This window comes from Actinia tenebrosa, unplaced genomic scaffold, assembly GCF_029948245.1.
Source record: "Actinia tenebrosa isolate PJP-AT-01 unplaced genomic scaffold, QUT_ActTen_1.0 PGA_scaffold1__47_contigs__length_23844297, whole genome shotgun sequence".
Taxonomy (NCBI): Eukaryota; Metazoa; Cnidaria; class Anthozoa; order Actiniaria; family Actiniidae; genus Actinia; species Actinia tenebrosa.
In genome coordinates, this window is record NW_028292578.1 from 1,049,419 (window position 1) to 1,071,104 (window position 21,686).

At 43.2% G+C, this 21,686-nt stretch overlaps 2 protein-coding genes across 2 annotated transcripts; one reads left to right on the forward strand and one right to left on the reverse strand.

The window, feature by feature from the left end:
- Positions 1-2: 2 nt before the first annotated feature.
- On the reverse strand, positions 3-4,609 carry LOC116295715 (brevican core protein-like). Its single transcript, XM_031703622.2, has 4 exons — positions 4,413-4,609; positions 2,663-2,907; positions 1,432-1,543; positions 3-1,022 (listed from the first exon to the last, which is right to left on the reverse strand). Exons 1-4 carry the CDS (start codon positions 4,456-4,458, stop codon positions 703-705), a joined length of 723 nt encoding a protein of 240 aa, XP_031559482.1. The 5' UTR covers positions 4,459-4,609; the 3' UTR covers positions 3-702.
- A 4,772-nt stretch (positions 4,610-9,381) lies between these two features.
- Positions 9,382-10,980, forward strand: LOC116295702 (uncharacterized). The gene has a single exon (XM_031703606.2). It carries the CDS (start codon positions 9,382-9,384, stop codon positions 10,978-10,980), a length of 1,599 nt encoding a protein of 532 aa, XP_031559466.1.
- Positions 10,981-21,686: the final 10,706 nt, after the last annotated feature.

Genomic DNA, 21,686 nt, shown 5'->3' on the forward strand with positions numbered 1-21,686 from the left:
AGTCATTTGAGTTCTGTGACCGGCAGTGTGCATATGTGACGAAAAATATGCCGGCCGCAAACGAAGCACGATTTTTTCGTTCTAGAACCAGAAATGCAATCGATTGGCGGTTCTTTATCGAGGTAGGAGCATTAGGTTTGGAATTTAGTTTGTATAACCTTGATTTTTTTTTTTAATTCGACTGCCGGCCATTTAGTCATTTGAGTTCTGTGACCGTCTGCCGGTCATTTAGACACTTCGTAAAACCACAAATTAATCCTAGATAAACATTAATCGTGCTTTGAACAACGGAAAAAACTTTGATTAGGCTATTAAATCCTAGATTAGCGCTAATTGAGCTTTTTAAACAACTAAGCCTGGGTTCTACATGCTCCCTCGCTCCAGTGCTTCTCGGTCGTAGTTTTCCAAGGACCACTGGATCGAAAGAGCCCGGTCTGGAACCCAGATTAATAGTCCACTTCCGAGACATGCTTCACTTCTTGCATACAAAGGTTTCAGTGTGAGGCTTAGTTCATAATGCTCAGTGAAGTAACAAGAGAAAAGAATAAATTTAACACGTAGCCTCGTACTGAAACCTTTGTGTGTGACAAGCAAAGTATATCTCGGAAGTGGGCTATTAATCTGATTCTTAATTACTGTTCTTTTTACAGATGTATGGTTTTTCTAGTGTACATTGTACGTCATCCCAGTGCCCTACTGATCCTATATCGCAGCAGACATCAGTACGCAGTCCTGCTCGTTATTATTGTTAGGTGCGTTCGAATGCCAATATTGAAAGACTGAAGGCTCACCGTCAGTCCATTCGAAGGTGCCTTCGCTAGCAATATCATTGTAACCAATCCATTTTCCTGCCATCCTATTTATTACTGTTATGTATATGAATTCGTTTTCTCGCATGCTGTGGATGGAAGCAAGATGACCTCCTTGGGCAAAACAATTCTGCTCAGCAACACTCATCACCACGCGGTCCAGGAAAAGCTTGTAACACTTTCCCTCAAAATGATGCCATCCATCGAAACAGGCTGTAATTATATTACAGGTACGATATTAGAATCCCCATCTTAGATCCCTGTTTCGGGAGGCTTATATCTTTGGATTGCCAGTAGCTGCTTAGCAGTTGAAGCTCAATTTGGATGACAAAACAATAGGTTTACAATTCTCATAAGTTTGACATTCTTTTGTTTTGTCTTCTAAATATAGAGCTGCTTTGACGTCACATGCAAGGATGTCTAAAGACCCTTAATAATGCCCAAGGCAAGAGCAGCTCTCGTGATGGACAGGACTACCGTGTGCGTGGTGATATAGTTAGTCCACACTGTATGAACTATACATACAGTTTTCCCTAATGAAAAGCCCCCAAAGTGATATCGCAATATGATATAGTATTTTACATTATCGTTTTCATTATGAATATAAAACATGAATACTCACGAGGGAGGTTTTGACATCTGTCTCCTGTAAACCCTTCCTTGCAAACGCATGTGGCGTTGCCCTCGCTGGTAGAAAAACATGTTCCTCCATTTTGACAAACATCTTGATGGCACTGAAGAATAGCACGAAATTCCATCAGTTATTAAAAGTGAACAAAAATAATAATACTGAGGAGGAGATGGAGGAGGAGAAGAAGAAGACGGAAGAAGGCTGAAAATATAGTTTATGGTTCGTGTCAGTGGAACGGAGTCGACATGGGATCAAAGTGAAAATGAACAAAAGTAACTAGCCTGATTACCTTTATAGTTCTTCTTCCCTCTACCCTTGGGCGTCCCCATAATCCATATCATTTTTGTACGCGCGCGCGCCAGGCTGTGCACGAGCATGCGCAGAAGCAGAACTTGAGGAATTTTTATTTTGATGACGTCACGAAAATATCGTTTAACAAATAGACATCAGTTTTTTATGTTTCTGTCCTCCTATTGACGCTAAATTGCTAATTGTGTGGATCCGCATACTACTTTGACAATGTGATAGCAAAATTTATTGTCAATAAGAGGACAGACACATAAAAATCTGAAGTCAATTTGTTTTTTACAATAACAAAAACAACAAGAAAAACGATAAAAACTTTTCTTTTCTAGTGATCAAAACAACCAACGGAAAGAGCGTACGCTCGATGACGACAGCTTTATCTGTCTTTCCTCTTGTTGATGATAAAAATCAGCCAATCAGCGCGCGAGAAATTTGTAAGCTATTGTAAAACATATAATATGGTTAAACAGTTGTCAAAATATTTAGAAATTCGGTACTGTGGAATGTTTTTATTCGGCTAATTCAAGATTTCGCATTATTTGAAATTCTGTAGTACCGAATGCCTAAGCATTGTGTAAAATAAAAGGTGAAGTAACGTACTTTCAATTTAAAAGGTTTAAAAAAATTCAACGTGGAAATCTTGAGTTTTTAATGTTTTTAATGAAAGGAATGGCCTTCATTATAGCTGACTTAGTGTTACCATGGTAACCTCATATGTCATCAGCTCCATAAAAATTGAATCCCCTAAGCTCATGAACTTTAATATATAGTTGGGCGGATGGCCTGTTGGATATCACTATGCGAGCTTGCATTAGCTATAGATTACTATGTCCTATATTGGAACTACCGAAAATTATAGGGAGGCTAGCCACCTTATTCTGAAAGCCGGACTTTAGATATTAATTTGGATGCTTACCATTTGTGCCTTAAAGAACCATCCCGTCCTGATTTGAATGACAAAGTTTTGAGATCGACTGTCAAGGACCTCACACTCTCCATTTGGTCCATAGTTGAACATGCTGCAATGGCTGGTGAGGATGCATTGCCACTGACACACGTACTCTGACGGTACCGAAACTGAACCAATACTTGGTCCAACAAGGACTTGATCGTTTATGGCAGAACTGAATTCTTCCCTCTTAGGGGAACAAGTACCATTTACTGTGCGATTAGATAAATAATAATCAGGCAAATTAATAACATTTTAGGGTAGTAGAAGGTCGTAGGATTGATAGCGTAGGGGATCAGAGGTAAAAACAGGGAGAAAATGAAATTTTGCTAGCAGTAGGGTTTTTCATGTCATTTAGGTAAAAAAGAGATAGAGAAGAGAAGAGAAGAGAAGAGAAGAGAAGAGAAGAGAAGAGAAGAGAAGAGAAGAGAAGAGAAGAAAAGGAAAGAGAACACAAGAAAAGATAAAAAGAAACGATAAAAAGAAATAGATTGAAGGAGAATCGACGATTACTTTGACGATTTGTGAAAGCATGCTGAATTTGCCCAATCATAACATTTAGGAGCATCTCCAGTACTGTAAAGAAGATTGGGGTAAGTTACCCGCGACCAGATTTTTGAATATATAATCAGTGGTTTAGAAACAATCCCCTAAAATCTGCCAATATGACAAATAACGACCTTGACAATGCAATAAACATGATTTATTCATGTTTCTTTAAATAGGCGCTTGAGTTAGAAACAAGTTATTGTGAATCGAAAATAGTAGATGGGCTTGTAAACACATCGATACTTTACAAAACGATTATCAAACGTGTATTATACGTAGTGTGCTGTAAGCTTATGAGCTTTAATACACGAAATAAGTCATGTTCGACTAATGATATATCGAATCGAGACGAATTATACATTTCGGGTGTATTTATATCAAAAGATTTAAGGGATGCAGATTGATCGAAGTAAAATAATAACATGGCCATAAAACAGAGTTTCAATGAGTCGATTCTTCAAACGTACTCTTCAGCTGTACATTAAACTGAAACAAAAGAAAAAAAATACAAGCCGGCACATCAAAGCCGCGTTCGAAAGTCGTCTTTCGTCAATTCTTGAAGTTCGAACGATCCTTTTATTATGCAGAATTAGCTTCAAAAATTGAATTGGAAGAAAAATATAGGGCCAATTTCCTATCACAATTGTGTAGAAGAGTAGAATGTAAAAAGGACTGATTTTTTTGAACAAATTTCAATTGCATGTTTACAGGAATAGTCTTCCAAGAGATGGAATAAACTTAATTTGTCTCGTAAATATATTTATTCATTTTTGTTTTTCGTTTTGATGGCAGCAGGACTGCTGAAAAATGTCGATCTTTGAAACTGAAGTCGCGATGATATGGAGAAATGTTCTCTGAAACTTTTTCTCGCAACGACAAGAGTGCCTTACACGGTGCCATGGAGTCCCAACCGTTGCCAAAAGTAGAAACGAATTCTACTTTTTGCTTCAATTGCTGCAACTCGTCTCTCAACATTTTTCAAAATTGAGCTGTAGGTTACACGCTGCAATACTCCATGCAACTTGTGTCGCAACGACGTTGCAGAGAAAATTGCTCCGTGTAATCGAGCCTTTAAAATTGCTGTAATTGCCAATAAAACGTTTTTACAAAAATATTATTTCAATGTTGGTAAACATGATTAAAAAGCATTCATAACATACAAACTTACCAATTATTATAAATGCCAATAATAGGAACGTTCCTGCGAATAGCATTGCTGTAAATTCTCAGTTAATTTCGAAGATAAAACTTACGAAGCATTACAAAATAAACAGTACATTATCCTTCCTGCTTACTTATAAGCATTCATTAAGGTATGGGAAGTTACCCCTGATGAGCATGCTCACATGCAGGGGGTAAACCAAATGAGTAAACAGGAAGGGCGGGTGGAAGGGCGCGCGCCTCTATTTTTCTGGCAAACTAACACACATCCATAATTAATGAGCCGTTAAGCCCCGTTTACACTGGCCATTTTTGCGGCCATTTTTGCGGCCATTTTTGCGGCCATTTTTGTGGCAATTTTCGGAAATATAAAATCTTTTGTCTCATCCTTCAAGAGAGACATTCGTCTAGGAAAATCTTGGTATCCTGAATAAAACTTTACAAGTAAATTTTTTACCATTATTTATTATTCACAGAATCGCCGAAAAAATCGCAGCAAAAATCGCCGCAAAAATCGCTAGTGTAAACGGGGCTTTAAATAATGCTATGCAGTCATCTGGAAGGATATGAATATTCAAATAGGGTTCGAATAGGTCGACTATGGGGAAATATTTAGCGTTTTTTTATTGCAAAAATAGTCGATGCCTCTTTGACTTCTGCTACAGTGAAAAGTGTTTACTAGAAATCAAAGTATGATTGAAATTAGAAAGTTATTGAGTAACAATAAATCTGGATTAATTTTTTCCCCTTAAAACTACTTGGATGAATTAAAAACTCGCTTCATAGTTCATTATTAACTATGCCCGCTTTGAATAATTAAAGATCAGAACATTTCATTTACCATGGAAGCAGCTGCCTTGATGGTTAGAAGACAATATTCATGTTGGATTGCAGACACATACAATACAATATTGATAAAAAGGGTAAATTTTACAACGTGAAAAGATGAAAAAACTTACTGACGTTTCGGACGCTAGTCCTTCGTCGGAGTAAAAAGCCTTTTTTTCTTTTTTTACTCCGACGAAGGCCAAGCGTGCGAAACGTAGGTAAGTTTTTTCATCTTTTCACGGTGTAAAATTTACACTTTTATCATTACTGTTTCATTAGAAACACCCACGCAGCTCACACTAGTTTTTGAAAAATGTCCTAGTGCATTATTTATCGATTTTTTTTTACTCTTTCGTATTTCGAAGGCCATTATCTTGACCTCGATTTAAAAAATTATTATTATTTAGTTTTTCCGCTTTTATTTTCACCATTCACTTTAATCTAAATTGGGCTCCCTGTGACTTTACATGCTATACTACGAAATATTACCGTTAACTTTCAAATAACACAACACCACAGAACAAGAGATTGGGCTGCCTGTGTTGGAATGTGAGCAGCGTGATGACACTAAGAACGGCTGTGGGGGAGGTTATCTTAGCCTGCGCGCGTGGCATGCGGACCTTTTCTGGCACAGCACTGGGCATTCAGTTGGCCAATGATATCAGCCAATCACGTTACTTCGTGAAAGTATTCGATCCATATGGTGGTTGTCAAAGGTTTTCAAATTGTTCTTGGAGGACTGCTCAGTTTAAAATTGTGATGTTATCAAATGGCACGTTTGGCAGCCTTGGCATCTTTCCTTTAATTCGAAGTCAAAAATTTACAATAACAATACCCACACAGCATTGATAAACTCATGATCCCCTACTATGCGTCAATATGATCAAGTGTGTAACCGGAAAAACAAGTAATTTGTAGGCTGAGTACAATTTCCATTTATATGTAGAACAGCCTTTAACAGCCAGTTCGACCGTCATCTTCATTCGTACATCACGACAACAGTTGCAAATATTGACCAAAGTATTTGAACCTCTTTGTTTGTTAAGAAAGGCAAGACGTAGACACTCCAAAGCTGAAACTAGTCAATATCGATATCACGAAAAAGACTTAAGGTAACTAAACAAATCCATTAAAAAAGAACAACAGCTTAGAATACTTTCTCACTTAAAAAGATGAGCATTAAAAAAAAATTATTTCTAGGCAAAATTAAAATTTTACTGAATTTCGTGAATTCCAGTTGGATTTTAGGTGCCACTTACTTTATCTTAAATTGTTCTATTTTTTCTTCTTTGTTTGACTGTGATTTGATTGTTCTTTTTTGTAATCACAGCTTTTTCTCCAGGCTATGGGTTTGCAAGCGAAGACAAACTTCTGGCTCACCATCTGTTATCTAGATCTCTTTGTTACTGTTGTATCTGCACAAGGTTTTGTATCCGTTTTTTTTTTATTGTACAATATTGAAAAGATGTAAATATTCCTACTCCTATCTCAAAACTGTTATTTTCCGTATTTCAAATTAACATTATATTTGAGACAAGAAAAATTTCGTTATGTGAATGTTTTCCAAGGCCCAGTTCAAACGTCAAATTTCTCATGTGCCAAATCCAATGCAAATAAACAAAACCTATATTGCTAGAATTCTGATTTGCGTTACTAGATCTTTCGGCACTATGAGAAAAATTCGACGTTTAAACCATAAGTGAGTTAAGAAATTAAAGTCATATAGCAACATATCATAGTATAAACTTATGATGACTAGCGGTAACTAGTTTGGACTGCGTTGGTCTGTATGTGCTGAATTGACGACTCTCAAAACTTCAGTGTATGCAGGCTTAGCCTCACTTCTGAGGTCCGTAAACAAAAGCAGAAATTAGAACAACAAAACAAGCAAATCCTGGATTCGAGGCTAAGACGCATACGCTGGAGTTTTTAGGAGTCGTCAATACAACAAGTGAATAAGATTCAGTCGAGGTTGCAAGGTTCAAATTTGAATAATCCTTTGAAAGTTCCTTGGCGCTTCGCTTGAGCGCTTGGTGTTTGACCAGTGAACCAATGTATGGAAAATGGTGAAGAGCAGCCAAAAGCAATAAGGTTAGAAACTTTAGAAATTTTAAATAATCGATGTAAATCGACAGGAGACAGAAAATGACGTCTATTGATTGCAGTCAGAAGTAATCGTTTGATATAAAAATCTTTACAATATTTGACATGCGTGGTTGGAATAATATGGTTTTGCTCTGTGCAGGTAGCTGTCCATCCTCTTGCTCTTGTATCAACAATAAAACAGACTGCGCAAGTAAAGGATTGATAATGGTGACATATGGCGCTATTGATAACAACACAAGCTACCTGTAAGTACGTTGATGAGTTAAAGATATACCTCATTCATTAGGACATCCCAAAAATCTTAAGTATTAAAAATATATATTTTACAACCACCACTCCACATACGGGGCTAGTAGTATAGGGGATACCAGTCCTGCTTCACCTGACCAAACCCCAGGTTTCCCTGAGTAAGTCAGATTCGCGCAGTAATTAGTATCCAAAAACCTAGTAAACTATGAAATTTCCCCCCCAGGATTCCCTGAGTCTCAAAGTACGCGTATTTGTTGGGTGACGATATTTCGCGGGTTTTCCTCATATGGTGTTTATAAAATATTCCTTATATATAGACAATGGACTCGCTATACAATTTCACAACCTATACATTACCAGGCAGTTCTATATTAGACTTGCGAAGGTATTGGGAATTGAATTTGAGAAGAATACAAAGATTAGTGGAAAGTGGGATAGAAGAGTTAGGTGCTGCAAAGGTTTCCGTCGTTGTGGAAGTTAATCTGATAAAAGATGACACGGAGACCACGGTTTGGTTGCGCACTAAAACTTTGACGGTCTTAGAATCGACGTATTTAGAGGAAAGATTGCTCTCACAAGTAAATCCATTGTTGGAGTCGCTAGCGAAGTATACCAGGGAAGGCTCGGGTTGGACCATAACAGCGATAAAAGGTGCTACGCTTAGCATTGCTCGCTACGTACCGATTCGAGGAGGATCCTACGTACCATTACCGACTTTCATAGAGCGTAAGAAAGCAATAATCAGCGTACGGAATAAAGACAACGAATGCTTTAAGTGGGCTGTAAGGTCCGCTTTATATCCAGTTAAGGAAAACGCGTTCAGGACTTCGAAATACCCAAGTGACGACTTAGATTGGTCAAACGTAGTCTTCCCAATGAAATTACGTGCAATACCCGACCTTGAAGAAAGGAATGACTTAGCGATAAATGTCTACGGTGTTAGAGAAAAGACCATTATACCACTTTATATTTCAGATAACGAAGGGGAACACGTACACCTATTCTACCACGGAGGGCATTATTCGTGGGTAAAGTCTTTAAGCCGCTTATTTGCAGCACACAGTAAAGACGGACATAAAAGGTATTATTGTGACGCCTGCTTATTACCATTTAAAGATCTGAAAGCCTTAAAGAAGCACGACAAGATTTGTCGAGGGGTTGAAGAACCAGCTCAAAGAATCCAATTACCAGAAAGTAAGAACTTGCAATACAGTGATCATAAGCGGGAAAACAAGGTACCTTACGTAATTTACGCGGACTTCGAGTCCTTGATTACTCCAGAGTATGAGGAAGCTGGTAACACACAAAAGACAGGACTGCATGAGATTTGCTCATACGGATACGTAGTAGTCAGATGTGATGGAGAAGCTGACGAACCCGTGATTTACAGGGGTCCTAACGCAGCGCGAAGGTTCCTCGATGCCTTGGAGGAAGAGGAGAAAGAAATCCGCCGTCGACTGTATCCACGTAAAGCTAAGGTAACCCCAGAAAACCTGCGAGATTATCACGCAGCCCAGGAATGTCACGTATGCAACCTCGGAGTACTCAAATTCGGACGCAGAGTAAAGAAAGCGTGGGATAAAGATGGAGCTTACTTAGGAGAAGCACACCTTACATGCGGACGTTATGCGAAAAACGGGGAAAAGCCCGGTAAGCCCTCCACGCACTGCTTTCACTGCGGTGAACCACTCGAGTAAGACTTCTACACGGATAAAGTAATGGATTGCTGTGAAATTACCGGTGAATATAAAGGTGCCGCGCACTGGAAGTGCAGACATCGGATAGACCCCAACATGGAGATTCCTGTGTTCTTTCACAACCTTCGCGAATACGATTCCCACCTGCTCTTACAGGGAGTAGAGGGTCACGAAGTAAAGTGCATACCAAATAACAAAGAACGGTATATGTCCGTAACCATTGGCAAGCTGAAATTCCTAGACTCCCAGCAATTCATGGCGGATTCCTTAGCCAATCTAGCCAAATATAACGAGGATTCCCCCATTTCCGACGAGTACGATGCAGAAAGGAAAGGAGTGTATCCATACGAATACATGGATTCTTGGGAACGGTTTGAAGAGCAGCAATTACCACCCCAAGAGGCTTTCTACAGCACCCTAAATGAAGCGGGGATATCCGATGATGAGTATGCCTACGCGCAGGAGGTGTGGGAAAAGCGCGCCTGCAGAAACCTGGGAGATTACCACGACGTCTACCTCCTCTCCGACGTCGTCCTACTAGCAGATGTATTTCAAAGTTTCCGAAAGATGTCTATGTCTTACTACGGGTTAGATCCAGCAAATTTCTACACAGCCCCCGGGCTATCTTGGAGTGCCCTGCTGAAGAAAACAGATGCCCAACTAGATCTCCTAACCGACTACGAAATGTACCGCTTTATGGAAGACGGAATCCGTGGAGGTGTTTGCGGACCCAGCCACCGTTACGCGCGCGCCAACAATCCCCAGGTGGAAGGGTACGACCCCGAAAAGCCCAACACCTACATTTCTTACCTGGATGCCAACAACCTCTACGGCTGGGCAATGTCCCAACATCTCCCGGTGCGGGACTTTGAGTGGGCAACGCCGCGCGAACCAGAGTACTACATGCGCATAAGACCCGACAGTCGAAAAGGCTTCATTCTGGAAGTAGATCTGGAGTACCCCCCGGAACTTCACCCCCTTTACGACGATTACCCACTTGCCCCGGAAGCAATCGAAATACCATTCGAGCAGCTATCCCCGCTTCAAAAGAAGTTGTGCCCCAATTACAAGCCCTACCGCAAGCTAACCCTAAACTTGATGCCTAAGAAGAAGTACGTAGTTCACTATCGCAACCTGCAATTCTACGTGCGACACGGAATGCGCGTGACAAAGGTGCACCGCGCTTTAAAGTTTCGCCAAGAACCATGGATGCAACCCTACATCGACTTTAATACCCAAAAACGTACTGCCGCCAAAAATGACTTCGAAAAGAATCTCTTTAAGTTAATGAACAATAGCGTTTTCGGGAAAACCATGGAAAACATCCGCAAGCGGGTAAGCATACGTATTGCTAACACCCGCGAGGAAGCGGAAAGGTACGTATCACAACCCGGGTTTGTGCGCTACGTGGATATGCTGAACTTCTTCGTGATACACATGAAAAAAGCCAACCTTTTCCTAAACAAGCCGGTATATACGGGCTTTACCGTGCTGGAATTGTCTAAGTTGCTAATGTACGAGTTTTACTACGACAAACTAAAACCAAAGTACGGCGACCGCTGCCACCTCCATTACACAGACACCGACTCCCTAATAATGGATAGAAACCCCCGACATTTACGCGGACTACCTCGAAGATCTCGACGAATACGACACCTCGGGTTACCCCCGCGACCATCCCCTCTACTCTGCTAAGAACAAGAAAGTAATTGGAAAGATGAAGGATGAAATGTCAGGCAAGCCCATCGTGGAATATGTTGGGTTAAAACCAAAGATGTATAGTGTCCTCAAAACGGACGGCGCAGATAAGAAAGCAAAAGGCGTAAAAAAATACGTAGTTAAGAGGCAACTTACGCATCAGTCTTACGTGGATGTGCTTCATAGTCAAAAGTCTCAGAAGCATCACATGAATTCCCTGCGGTCGTTTAAGCATCAGATACAAAGCATAACGCAGGAGAAGGTGTCGTTATCCGCATTTGACGGTAAGAGGTGGATGTGCGACGATGGTATCCATACGCACGCGTTCTGTAATTACACGATAAGCAGTTCTTCTTTGACGAACCCACGAGTGGGACCATCATAAAGATAATACAAGATGGGCTGACCCTTCTTTGCTATCGCACTTCGGATCTGGTAAGTTTTCAAAGACCAATTAGGGTCCGTAGCTCTTTTGGATCCTCCTTCTAATTCACCCGGCTCATAGAGATATCGAACCGTGACATCAGCTAATCTCTTTTCCTGGGGGAAGACCGCCCTCGAACTTCTGACGTAGGACTTGTGTTCCACGTGTTTCTTTTTTATGGCATCCTTGGGTCTTATTCCCGTAGCCCTGGCCGCCTCGTTGTTTAAAGCCGCGACGACCTGGGGGAGCCTCTGAGTCCATTCCCTGTTGCGCTCGGAGGGATCTTCCAGCTCTTTCCAATACTGGTACCCAAAGAGGCGCTCGGCCAGGGTCTTATTGAATCTTTCGACGATGCTCTGACCCCTGTGGTACTCTGCTTCGGCTCTCCTAATCTTGGTGCTATGGTCTTTCAGGGTCTTAGTAACCACGCCCATAAACTCCGTCCCCGCATCCACTTGCAGCAGCTTGGGCCATTTCAAGACGCGCTTATAAATCCTACCTAGGGCTTCTGCGACTTCCCCAGAATCCTTGCTGGTTATGGGTTCGGCGTCCTTATATCTGCTTGCGATATCGACTACAGTCAAAGCGTACCTATAGGTCTTCTTTCTCACCTTGTCATGTGGTAAGAAAAGCAAGTCCGCCTGATGAACTTCACTGGGGGTATTTACGGTAAAGCTGGGCCTGGGAATGTACTTAGGCACGGGAAGATAAACCTGCCAGAGGGTTTGTTTTTTCAACCAGTTCTTAGCCGTCTCTTCTGATACCCTGGCCGCGGCAGCAAGTTTCTTGATAGCTGACGCTCCTCTCCAATAGCCTTCAGGCCCATAGTAAATCCTCTTGAGTTTGTCCTCTACGCGGCCCATTATATGAATTCCAAAACAAGATTGATTTGACGACCGTTAAAGTCTACGGATTCTCCATCCACTTTGATAGAAATGTGAATACTTTCTACTAGGTCATTAGACAAGTCATAGCTCAAAGAAATGGGTGCGTATTCTACCAGGTCAAATGGATTACCCTTAGGCGGAAACTTGAACATTAGATTGCTGGGTCCTTCATTAAAGTATGAGCTTACCAGGCTGCAGTGAACTTCGTAGTTAGCGGGGACTTTCCATTTTACGTCAAGTTGACCATTGATTGTGGTACTAGTAAGGCCCAGGAATTCTACCAACGGACTGCCCGTAAGATTGGCACTCCCACTATTTTTCTTGAATGTCATTTCATAGGGCAATCCTGTGGTAAGAGTATATCCATGCTTTGCTAGCTCCTTAGCCAGTGTTATAGGGGTGTAATGGGAATCTGGCAACTTTGGCTTGTTGGCACCCACAACGACAAAGCCGCCAATCAAATTGTACCAAGAATTGTATAAAGAGCAACTAACCAGCCGAACTTTATGTGCTTTGATGGGGGGATTCAAATAAGTGGTAAAGTCATTCTTGTCGCTTTCCAAAAAGACGATCATTATATATTAGACGCTCATGCTTCACGCAAAATACGCCAAAGCTACGCCTCCCGCCAGCCCTGCGACTCCTACAAAGATCAACTCATTGTCTTTTTGTTTCTTAGAAGGCTGGTAGTAATTCTTAAACTGAGGCTTTCTCAACCCCGTCGATGCCGCGGGGTGCGCCTGTGCATAGAGCTTAAAGGCGTAGTCTGTGTTTTCGAAGTTCTTATCCGCCTGCATTTTGTCTTGGTAGTTCTTGTCCAACCAATCCCTGTAAGCTTGTCTTCTTTCATCCCAAGCTGCCACGTCCCTTTGATATTTCTCCAGCGCTAAGTCGTGTCTCTTCCTCTCAGCGGCCAAATCTCCGCTTTTGTCGCCTCTGACTAATCTATCCAAATACTGACCGCCATAATTAGCTCCAGTGAATGCTAAAGCTGCGATAACTCCGCCTGCGATTAAACTAGCCATTTATACATTAGGCAGGTACTTTTCCTTCCGTAGGTAATCCTTTACCATGATAGCCCCACGCACGGCAGCGGTCATCTTAGCAAAGTTAGCGAAGCTCTTGCTTGGGTCTTCAGTAAAGTCTTCTTTGAGCACTTTCTTACCTACCCAACCAATACCCGCAACAATGGAAGTAATAATAGCTGCTTCTTCAACAGTTTTCAATAACGCGGTTGACATTATATTACAAAGCGAGAAGGTTATTACGCATGAAAATGACCTTGCTATTACTCCATCACGGGTATTTTGCTTCTAGGCTCCTGCATTGCATGTACGGGTTCTACCTTTGGCTTAGTAGCCCGCCATTGTAAGTAAAGGCTGCCTGCTGCTATAGCAACTCCTAATGCGCCGATGACGTACCCAGGATTAATAAAGGATTCCTCTTCTTTTTCCTCCACCTTTTCTTCCTTTTTGGCTTTGTTCTTCCTGTTCATCTCCGCGAGCTTCTTCCCCGCCGCGACTCTGCCTGGAGATTTAGCCTTGGTGATTCGTTGCTCCTCTACTTGAGGGGTTTCCTCCGCCTTCGATTCAGCTTCACTCATTTATATCTAAGGACTTGAAGGACTTGACAAGTAACTTAAGGATGACTTGAGAATGACTTGACTAAGTACTTAAGGCGACCTGGGTAATTCCTGAGGATGACTTAAGGAGGACTTGATAAGTCACTTGCAGGCACTTGACTAGTTACCTCAGCAAGTGCCGCCTGTAAGACCTTTTCAACGTCCCTGTCCTTCTTGAAGTCCTTCCAAGACATCGTAAGTTCCTTCAAGTCGACATGCTGAGCTACGTGAAGTGCCGCAGAGGCGACTGCCATTAACTTACCGCACTTCAAAGACAACCACCCGCAGGTTATCTTAAGTTCTTGAGATATGACATAGTCCTCGCTTATGTCCTTCCGCAGTTGCTCCACGTCGTCTATGGGCAGTGCAAGTCCGAGAAGCTTGGTGGCAAGTCGGATAGCGGAGTCTGCTACGGCGTCCGTGGTCTTACTTGCAAGGGCAGCCTCATACCTCTTATGGAACTTCTTGACTTCCTCTTCCGACAACTTATTAACCTGCTCATGGGTAAGTTCCTTGCCTATCATTTCCTTGCACTTCCCAGAAGACACAAGGATGTTAAGTTGTTCCTTGAGGTCACTTTCGTCTAACTGTGTGGGGACTTCTATCAACTGCTCAATCTCCATATATGTTAACGGAATACGAAAACCTCAAAGAGAAGACCATGTAGGAGTGCTCATGCGTCTTTAGATGTCGCATGTATTCATGCAACTGTTCCTTGGATATCTCGCCGCCGTAGTCGCTTAAAATGGTTTCCAGGTCTGACTTACTTGGAGTATAAAATACTACGAGAGATCCTATGTTTTCCCTAAAGGGCTTGGAGACACTGGTGAGTTGTTGGGAGAGCAACCAAACGCTGATATTGTCGTGCCTGCCGCTGAAAGCAAGCTTTACTAACTCGGAAGTGCGTCTCTTTACGTCGTCCCCGCAGGCGATGTCGTCCAGTATAAGGAGGGTTTGGGTATCCTTGGGGAATTGCTTGTGCCAGAACTTAAGATGGCTGGATAACTCATTAGGATCCAGTATGTCCACAAAGAAGTCGTCATCTTTTACGCCTACACCCGTCCAGGTGCGGTTATTCACGTAGGTGGGGCAAAGTAGCACTATGTAGTCAAATCGGTATCTAAAGGGTCCTAATAGCTGCTCTACCACGAACTGGGTCTTTCCGCAGCCGGCGGGTCCTACTATCAGGGCGTTACAAGGCATGTGATCTGGTTCCATTATATCCCTTCTCTCGAAGGGAACTTGTTCCCTGATATATATGGAGCCCGTGGAAGCAGTCAAAGCAATGGTTAACATCGTCGAAAGGAAGTCAGACCTGGAAAGGACGGTCGAAATGCAAAGGGAGGAGATAGACCGGCTGAATGAACGTGTAAAGGAGCTATATGAGGAAATGTGCGGTCTGAAGCGTGCAGAACGGTTTGGCGCGCTGATAACGATGGCAGGTTGGGCAAAAGATTCCATTAAGGATTTTATGAGATATCCCATGTAAATTTGAAAGGGGTCCTCAGAATGTTAAGATTTGGTTAGGATTTTGTTAAATGGGTAGCAAGATATCTTAATAAGGCACCCAAAAATGTTAAGATTTGGTTAGGATTTCGTTAAATGCGGTCTGGGATATCCCAAAAGGGGGCCGTAGGATGTTAAGATTTGGTTAGGATTTCGTTAAATATATATGGACTGTCTCAGATGTAAGAGGGTGTTTAGTACGAAGCAAAGGCTGCAATACCACATTAGAAATGAGGTTTGCATAAGGAGGTCAATAGGTAAGACCTGTAGGGTGTGCAATAAGGAGTTCAGCACCCCTCAAAAGCTACGATACCATATCGAAAATGGGGTTTGTTGTAGGACCACCGAATGTAGCTATTGTGGTAAGGTCTTTAGCAGTTACCAGCGTCTTCGAACGCATAAGAAAAGGCATGATGGGGCGTATAAACGCCTTTCAAGAGACTACAGCTTAGAGGGGGTGGATTGTTACCGGTGCGGGGATATCATGAGTCGTTGTGAACACGCCAACGACTACCTTAAGAATCAAATAGACTACTTTAATAAGATAAGCAGGGCATTTCCCCGCTTTGATGTTGTTGAGGGTGTTCCATGGACTAACAGGGAATATTGGAGGTCTGAGTGTGGGAGATGCGGAAGCATAAGGGAGGAGGAACACATCTTCAACTGCTTTACAAAAACCTAACCAAATCTTAACATTCTGAGTCCCCCTTTATATGATAGCCTACGCAGCAGCGTTCCTAGGAGGATTCCTAATAACCCTTTCAATATATGGACTGTATTACGTGCGAGATATCCAACGACTGCATCATAGCAACAAAAAAATACACCTGCCTTCATTGTGGCAGTGCATTTCTTAATCATCAATGTCCAAAGGCGCAACCTACGAATGCAGAGGACTCTCTGGCTCATACTTAACTACGTCAAATACCCACCTACCATCCTTCTTACCATGACTCATGACATGGGTAACATCCTGCCCTTCGATGGCGTACCTTATCCTATCAGGCGCCCAAAGGGTGTATGTTCTTTTTTATTCTTTAAGACCAAGCGCAGGCGGTCGATGTCTTCAAAGACCACGTAATTTTTTATCTCGTAAATCTCCCCCACCACCAAATCCCTACAGTGCGTTTGTATGAACTTTAACTCGTTAAATTTATCCTTGTCCATATATTCTATGAAATATCTTTAAGTGCGTTGCCAAAGTCTCACTGGTTTTAAAGACCTTACAGCACCACCTGCAGGGAATTCGTAGGTGTTCAGCATACTCCGTGATGGCGCGGCAGATTTCGTCGTAGTCGCTGCTAATCATTACCTTGTACCCATTTTCTTCGTACCTCTGTAAGAGTAGTCGTTGACTCTCAGAAAGTACCCCGTTGCCTTTTGGGGTCTTTAGCTCTATACAGAATCCACGGTAATGGGTGTGCGCATTCAAGATGAGCAGGTCGGGTTGACCTTTTTGGTAGCCCTTCTGCCAACACTTTATGCGCTTTCCATCCGAGTCCTGTAATTCGCCTAGGCCAGGGGTTACGAGCATTTTGGGGTAGAATTTGCGGATGTAATCAACCACTTTCTTATGCAGGTCGAATTCGTTTTCGATTTTAAAGACCAACTTGTTTGGACCGTCAAAGCGCCGCTCTATCTCATACTTACCCGCTTTACGTAATGTCGGAAGGACTTCCTCAAAGACCCAATCCTGAAATGCCTCTGCTGTTGACAGCTTGGAACTAAATATTAATTGATACAACCCGGGTTCGGATATGAACACGGAATGTGGCTGCATAGTAAGGGAGCGGTGATTTGGAGCCCCTTGCATGTCAGCCCATTTTTTCTGGTATTTTTCAGATACGTGTGCTCTGATTGCATCTCTGGGGCGCTCATAGCCTAACGCGGCTGCCACCTCCTTCGCTTTGAAGTATAGTTTGTCGCCTTGCACTATGCATTGCAGTTTGGTGTTGTTGTTTTCGAAGACGCGTAACATGGTATATCTAAGAAATATTTTAATTTTTTTAGGATGAATCAATAGGCGACGCTTTTCAATTGATTCATTTCCACGCTCAGTTGCGCGTCAGACACAACGAAGACGTAGCAGTTTATTTTATCGCTGTCGCCCGCACTGGTATTCTTTGTGCGCTTAATCTCCAAAGTGATACCATCCTGGGTGTTTACCAACCGCAGACCCTGACCATGTAGGTCTTCATCGTTGGTCGTGCGCATGTCAATCCATAACGCATACTTATCCTTAAAGAATTCCTCAGGGCTAATTTGGTCGCCAAACTTACGCATTGCCTCCCTGTAAATGTCTGCGGGCTTTATTCCCTGGGAGTAGACCTTGTTGGGAACGCCGTTGACATTTACCCCCACGTTAGTAATGTTGGGGTTAAAGAACGCTTCGGAGTCGCGCTTACCGGCCTCATAGGGCTTAGCAAACACCAGCATCAACCCCGTGAGACTTCTTCGGGGGAGGTTAATGCTTTGGTTGACAACCTCATCCGTCTTGTCCAAGAAGCTGAACGTCTTGTACATCACTACGTGGTCGTAAAGGAATGCCTTTCCGGAGCTGTATTCCATGCCAGCGCTACGGGCCAGCTCTTCGCTGTATACCGTTTCGTACTGCAGCTCTAAGTTGGTAACGGAATAGGGGTGAATGCTCCCAGAAAGTGCCGTTCCGGACGCATCCATCTGTAAGATGTTCGTGGTATCCGCTAGGGTTACTTCGAACTGTAACTCGGATAGCTGCCTGGGATAATACGCGCCATGGTTCGTAATCACTTCAAAGTCCAGCGGGATAACATACTTAATGCCATAGGCGGTCTTTACCCTCGTCGCATCTGCTACTGCCGTTGCGTCACCAGAATCCGTAGGTTGTGTCTTAGTATCGCTGCGAACCTTACGTAAGATAACGCTGCCAATTCCCTGCTCTATTCTTTGTGCGCGGTCAAAGGCCGTTAACCATAGGTCCTTATAGGTGGTGTATAAGTCGTACCTATTTAAGTCCAGCAAGGATTCCCCAGCAAACTTGATCCTCATCTTAGAGACGAGGTTTCTGCCTGCGTTATTGACGACGTAAGTTTCTAATTTTGTGCTTGGTTGTATTGCTAGGTCAAACCTTAAAGCCAAGGTACCAGGAACCAATACTAGGTTATCCGTTAGACGGGGTACGCCTACATACAGCGTCTCACCTGGCTTTGCGCTACTGGGCGTGAATGTTACCCGGTGAAAGGTGCGTTCTGCTTTCAGCCCGCCAACCTGCTTAGGTAATATGTTAGGGTTTAACTTTGAGCTTATCATATATAATGGCAGCAGAAGAAATGGACTTTGATCCCACCACTGAAGAAGGTCAAGTCGACATTAACGACGAAGAATACGACGCGTGGATTAAGGGCGCGGAAACCACGCCTCATGTCTACGACATGGCCTTGATAAGCAGGTATGGTGATAGGTGGAGAAGCTTCAAGGCAGCCTTAAATCGCATGTGGCAATCAAGAAACCGCGGCAGCCCCGTCCCTGAGTACTTGGAACTTCGAAACATAGACGAGCAGGGAGCAACCGCGCGGGAAACCGTAGAGTGGGCAACGCAAGAGCTAACGCAGCGTTATTCCCGCTTTGAGGCTGACGACGTAAAACTCACAGAACGCGGAAACAAAGTTCTCATAAGCGTTAGGGACATGAAGTTTCAAAATAAGGAACGCTGGACGAAACCACAGCCCCTTTTTGATGAGAATGGCGACGTTAGGGTCGCAGTGTCAAGGTTAAGGGGCTTCCAAGAGGCCACCAGGAGCCTATTAGACCGGCTGGAGGCGTTAAACGAAAGGGCTGCGTTAGGAAAACGCGTCGAGGAGCTGCAAGAAACGTAGGAGGAAAGGGAAGCAGATTACATGAGACAGAACCAACTGCTTCTTGATGCTCAAAAGAGAGAACTTGACGACAAGAATCAGCGAATGATAGAAATAAGAGAACAAAGAGACAATGCCCTGCGCGAAAGAGACCGAGCCCGACACGCCTTCGGGCTTGCCCTGCAAGACCTGGATATGAGCAAGGAAGAAGCTAAGTATTTGCATATCACCATAGCCGGCTCTTTGGAGGAACGGCGGCAGTTGGTTACCGAAATCAACACCAAAGAAGAGCAAATCCGGCAAAGAGATCAGGCCATCGAAGACTTGGAGGGTCAAATACAAAGGCAGCGGGAAGTAGTTGCGGACCTGACTCGTCCCGAGGAGGAAAGGGAGGCAGCCCAAAAGGAAGTAGAAACCCTCGAGGTACGCCTTGCGGAATTACAGGCACAAAAGGAAAACCTGGAAAAAGAGTTGGGGCTTACCACCAAGGAAAAGGTAAAAAGAGCTCTCATGAAGTATGGTATTCCGCTGGCATTTGCGGTTGCTATTAGCACCGTAGTAGGAGTAATCCTTAACGCGCTTAAGGCTACGGGCGCAGGCGTAAAGAAATTAGGCAATGGGCTGACGGACTTGGGAAAAAAGATGGCAGCCGGTCTTCCTGGGCTGCTTGGTAGCGTTCTTGGCCCGGCACTTAGGGCCGGCGGAGAACTGCTAAAGTTTGTGGGGAATAACATTTGGATACTAGTCGTCGCTATTGGGGTGGTACTCCTTAAGAAGGTGAAGGCTTAATCCTATCCTTCTCATCGGGAGGTGTCCTGCTCTTAGGATAAATGAAGAAAGTATTAGCGCCGCCCTGGTAATTTGGAACCAACGGTAACACACTCATGGTAGAAATGGGCTTATGACTCCAGACTGCATTAGCGGGCCTGCGACCTATGCGATTTATCCCAAACTTACCGTCATCAGAAGTGACTTGCAACTTAGCATATTTACAATTGGCTAGCACATGAAAAGTCACTGGCGTTAGGTCTTCAGTGGACCCAGTGTAGGGCTCCATCGAAAAATGGGTAACTTTCCTGGTGTTCGTTGAAGTTCGATAAGGAAGCAGGGGCTTATTATTTTCATCGATAAGCCTAAACCCCACATTTGCATGCGTATTTGCATTAATGCTAATAGTGCAAATGACCAATGCAGTGCCCCCAACCTCAACCCACATTCCAACGTCATGCCAAGCACCGTTGTCATATCCTTCTTCATCTAAGCGGTGGGTATAGCGCGTTTCCCTCACGTATGGATTCATATATTACAGGGAACAAGTCCCCTTCGATAAATTTGCTTCTAGAGACTCATTACCGTTAAAGTGCTGATGGTCATGTGGTTATAAACAGTATCCCTTTGGTTATGTATACTATTAACCATTACGCTTCCCGTATCATCTATGCGCATTTGCAGCTTCACTTTCCCGTGACAGTCGGCAACTAGGTGAAAAGTCCAAACGGAAAGATTCTCAGAGCTAGTCGTTGGCGGCTCTACTGAGAAATGCGCAGGCTCTCTGTTGTTCGTCTTCGCGCGCATGGGTTGTAATACTCCATTGTCGTCGCAGAAACGAAATCCTACGTTTGCATTACTATCTGTACCCAAAGAAATGCTGCATAATATCAACTTCTTTCCGGAGTAGTTCAAATCCACGGACATCCCCGTGACATCAACCCAAGATGCCTGGGTGTATTTTTTCTCGCCTGTGTAAGTCGTATAGACACAATCTACTCCAGCTACGTAGGGGTTGTTCATCGCCATATATAATAGCTCAGACCAATGCTTGCAGCTGCTAAGCCGGCTTTTAGTAAGTTATGGTCATATTCCTCGGGTATCGTAGGCAGGGCCTTCTTTGATACCTTAACTACGGGTAGCTTCGTTTCGTGTGACTTTTTTGGCTTCTCTACGAAGTGAGGAATGCCCTTGGTAGTATCAGAGTTCACGTCATTCGCTCCAAACTTCATATCTTTGGTTGCTCGTTGAAGTTTGTTGTTATAACCTACGACGGAATTAGTGTTGATGACCAAATTACTTGGCATTAACCAACAACCAGGACTCAAGGCGTAATCCAGCCGCACTTTAGATTGCTGCACCGCTAATTGATATCTTTGAACTGACTTGGATATGTCATTTTCTATTATTGCGGACTCAAACAGGGTTAGGAATTCTTGTTGCGTTTCCCGCGAAGCACCTTGGGAACCAACAATGGGGCTGCGGGTATTTACCTGCGCTCCCAGGGTGCAGTAGACGAATGCTTCAATGCTGCGGTTGATCCTGGCTAGGTTTCTTAGGCCTTTTCCTTTTAATAATACGAATGGATCCCAAGGACTGGGGTAAGTCGTCTCAATCCTATCGATCAGCGTAACGTCATTCTTGCGACCACCCAAGTCGTAAAA